Source organism: Sinocyclocheilus anshuiensis, unplaced genomic scaffold (assembly GCF_001515605.1).
Source record: "Sinocyclocheilus anshuiensis isolate Anshui unplaced genomic scaffold, SAMN03320099.WGS_v1.1 scaffold1949, whole genome shotgun sequence".
NCBI classification, from domain to species: domain Eukaryota; kingdom Metazoa; phylum Chordata; class Actinopteri; order Cypriniformes; family Cyprinidae; genus Sinocyclocheilus; species Sinocyclocheilus anshuiensis.
This window is the reverse complement of record NW_015540957.1, coordinates 77,019-80,503: the sequence shown is the minus strand read 5'-3', so window position 1 is coordinate 80,503 and position 3,485 is coordinate 77,019. Positions and strand designations below refer to the sequence as shown.

General features: G+C 44.8%; 1 protein-coding gene across 1 annotated transcript; it reads right to left on the bottom strand.

Moving 5' to 3' along the window:
- Window positions 1-893: 893 nt before the first annotated feature.
- Window positions 894-3,167, bottom strand: LOC107689988 (uncharacterized). Its single transcript, XM_016488208.1, has 4 exons — window positions 3,033-3,167; window positions 2,229-2,967; window positions 1,615-1,823; window positions 894-1,382 (listed from the first exon to the last, which is right to left on the bottom strand). The coding sequence occupies exons 1-4, from the start codon at window positions 3,165-3,167 to the stop codon at window positions 894-896; spliced, it is 1,572 nt and encodes a 523-aa protein (XP_016343694.1).
- Window positions 3,168-3,485: the final 318 nt, after the last annotated feature.

The window sequence follows — 3,485 nt, the reverse complement described above, 5'->3', positions numbered from 1 at the left end:
AAATCGCTTCATCTGGAAAGCATCTGCTGTGTACAAACATCTGATAGACGTCTTTAAGATGTCAGTTTTATATACATGCTAAATCATAAGCATCTTAAATACATTTTCTAAACGTCTATTTGACATCTGATAGGAAACGTCCTATAGACATATTGCAGATGAACAAACACTCTAAAAAATACATCTTGCAGATGTAAATGCATAAATAAACATCTCCGTGATGTAGGCTACGTGTGCGTGAGACACACATGCCCGTAGCCAGCTATGAGCAAGGCCCTGTCCCAAATCACACCCTAAACCCTCGCAGTCTTCCTCTGAGTCCGCACTTTCGTGACGTTGCGGAGCTCGCACCAGTGCGGGCTCGGCAGAAGTGCGGATCGAGGGCGCATAACGGCCACAAAGGGGGCGCTCGCGAGCACCCTTTTGAATGCTAAAATGACGAATGGGACACACTACGGTCTATGCTTAATGCATTAAAACGGTGTTTTAAAAAAAACAAACTCAGTAAACACATTATTAATAAAGCATTCTATTCACATACAAGCAGATATGAGCCCCTCCTAGTGCGCTGAAACATTAAGCGCATACATCACATTTCCCTCCCCACTTAGTGTTGTTGTAATCATTTCAGTAACAATGTTACATACACTTAACATAGACAAAGATGGATCTCTTTCTTTTCCTTTTACATGTCCACATATACATAGATATTTGCCTGTATAATGTAGCACTCATAGTAATACCAAAATATAGAACAACTATAATAAAACACTAGAATCTTAAATGGTAGAATCATTCAATGAACTGTGTTGTGCTTATTCTTTAAATTAAACTCAGCACCAAGACTGTTAACATGCAACCAATGGAATTGGTTTATACCATCAAGGTAAGCCTTATGGGCTAAACCGTACTGGAGGCTTGATGGTACGTTCAGGATAGCGCTTAGCCTCTTTGTGTGGAGTGTGTAACACCACCTCATTGTCCCTAGTGGCTGAATCTTCTGATTGTGCTAATCCTGTTGGAATTTGATCAAGACTAGGACGTGATGTCTCTCCTGAGATCGGATGTTCACACAAATCTGTCAGATTCCCCTCAGGGACTTCAATGGTCTCTGGACCAATCTCATCTCCATTGTCGCAATCATCCTGATGTGCCAAAATTTGATCAACATGACGCCTCCAATGAACTGAAAGTCCTACATCGACAGTGTATGATACTCGGCCTGTCTTTGCTGACACCACAACAGGCATCCACTTCTTTCCTCGCCGATAATCACGAACTAATACCTTGTCACCCACTGCAAATGTGCGTTCTTTCGCATGAACTTGACATCGCCGGCACAGTTTGGCTTGAGCTTTTTCGACCACAGAGGCAACATTTGGCTTCAGCAGATCAAAGCGAGATCGCAATCTACGATGTAGAAACAACATAGCAGGTGACTCCTTTGTGGTGGCGTGCGGGGTGTTTCGGTATGTCAGTAAAAAAGGTGTCCAACCTTTATTGAATGTAAGTTGATCCTTTTGAACAACGTAAAGCCCGCTTTACTGTCTGAACCATGCGTTCCGCCAAGCCATTCGTAGCTGGGTGAAAAGGTTCAGAACGTGTGTGTGTCACTCCATTGGCCTTGAGAAATGTCTGGAACTCCTCGGAAGTGAACTGAGGACCGTTATCACTAACCAGCACTTCTGGGAGTCCATAACGGCTGAACAGTGTCCTCAGCACCTGAATGGTCTTAGCAGATGTAGTTGAATCCATCACACACACCTTGGGCCACTTGGAGTGAGCATCTACTACTACCAGATACATGTGTCCTTCAAATGGACCTGCGAAGTCAACATGTATGCGTTGCCACGGTGACTCTGGCCATTTCCACGTGTATAAGGGTGAAGGTCCAGGAGCTTTTTGTGTCTGCTGGCATGTCTGACAGGTTTTCGCCAACTGTTCAACTTGAATGTCATTTGGCCACCAGACATAACTACGTGCAACCGCCTTCATCCGTACGACACCTGGATGTCCAGAATGTAGTTCTGCCAGTACCCTGGATCTTAGCTTAGGAGGAATGACCACCCTCCAACCCCACGTGAGGCAACCTTGCTGCGTAGTCAGTTCATCCTTCCTGTACACATATGGGACAAGCACATTATTTGCATCCGTGACATTTGAAAACCACCCAGTTGCCACCATCTCCATTACTTGTGACAGAATGGGATCAGCCCTTGTCTCTTTACAGACATCTGCACACAGTACTGGTAGAGCATCCAGCTGTTTTACTTCAAGTAACTCCACCGTGTCCAACTTAACTTGAGGTGCGGTTGGCAGCGGTAATCGTGATAACCCATCCGCATTGCAGTGGTGTGCACCATCTCTGTACTGGATATCGTAATCATAGGCTGCCAACAACAAAGCCCAGTGTTGCAACCGAGCTGCAGCCATGGATGGAATGGCTTTTGTTGGACTGAAGATGGTTGTCAACGGACGGTGATCTGTAAACAAAGTAAACTTCTGCCTGTACAGATATTGGTAAAATTTCCGTACTCCAAAAATAATACCAAGTGCCTCTCTTTCAATTTGAGCATAACTTTGCTCTGCTTTACTCAATGTTCTTGAGGCAAAGGCAATTGGTTTTTCCTGTCCATCCGGGAGGATGTGCGAGATGACAGCGCCAACACCATATGGTGATGTGTCACAGGCCAGTCTGATTGGTAACTGTGGGTTGTAGTGTGTCAACACACTCTGTGACAGTAACAGGTTTTTGGCCTTATCGAATGCAACTTCACACTCCTGAGACCACAGCCACTGTTTTCCTTTGCACAGAAGAGCATTGAGAGGGGTTAACACTGATGGCAGATTAGGGATAAATCGACTGTAGTAATTTAAAAGTCCCAGAAATGAACGAAGTTGTGTGACGTTCTTTGGTGCAGGTGCATCCATGATTGCCCTGACCTTTTCAGGTGACTTATAAAGACCCTGAGCATCAATGATATGCCCCAATTACTCCAGTGAGTCTTTAAAGAACACTTCTCACGCTGGACACATAGCTCAAATTCATCCAGACGACTGAGGACTGCGTCCACATTTTTGAGATGTTGCTCATCATCTGACCCAGTCACTAATATATCGTCTAGGTAGCAGTGCACGTTAGGGAGGCCTTGTAAAATCTGATCCATTGCCCTTTGGAAAATTGCAGGTGCCGATGCAATCCCAAAAGGTAACCGATTGTAACAGAACAGCCCCTTTGATGTGGTGATTGTGAGGCACTTACGTGAGCTTTCAGTCACGGGCACTTGTAGGTATGCATTTGAAAGATCTAATTTAGTGAAGTGCTGGCCCCCTGCTAATGATGTGAATAAATCCTCTATTCGTGGAATTGGGTAACGCTCAACACAAAGGGCAGGATTCACTGTTACCTTAAAATCTCCACAAATCCTCACATCCCCATTCCTTTTTACAACTGGCACAATCGGTGTGGCCCAATCGCTGCATGT

Excerpts from the sequence above, each read along its gene's own strand:
- LOC107689988 (XM_016488208.1), bottom strand. The coding sequence starts at position 3,167 with ATGGATCAGATTTTACAAGGCCTCCCTAACGTGCACTGCTACCTAGAC. Across the intron at positions 2,968-3,032 it reads TGGATGAATTTGAGCTATGT|GGTCTTTATAAGTCACCTGA; the intron begins GTCCAGCGTGAG and ends ATTGATGCTCAG. Across the intron at positions 1,824-2,228 it reads AGTACTGTGTGCAGATGTCT|GTCCATTTGAAGGACACATG; the intron begins GTAAAGAGACAA and ends TTGACTTCGCAG.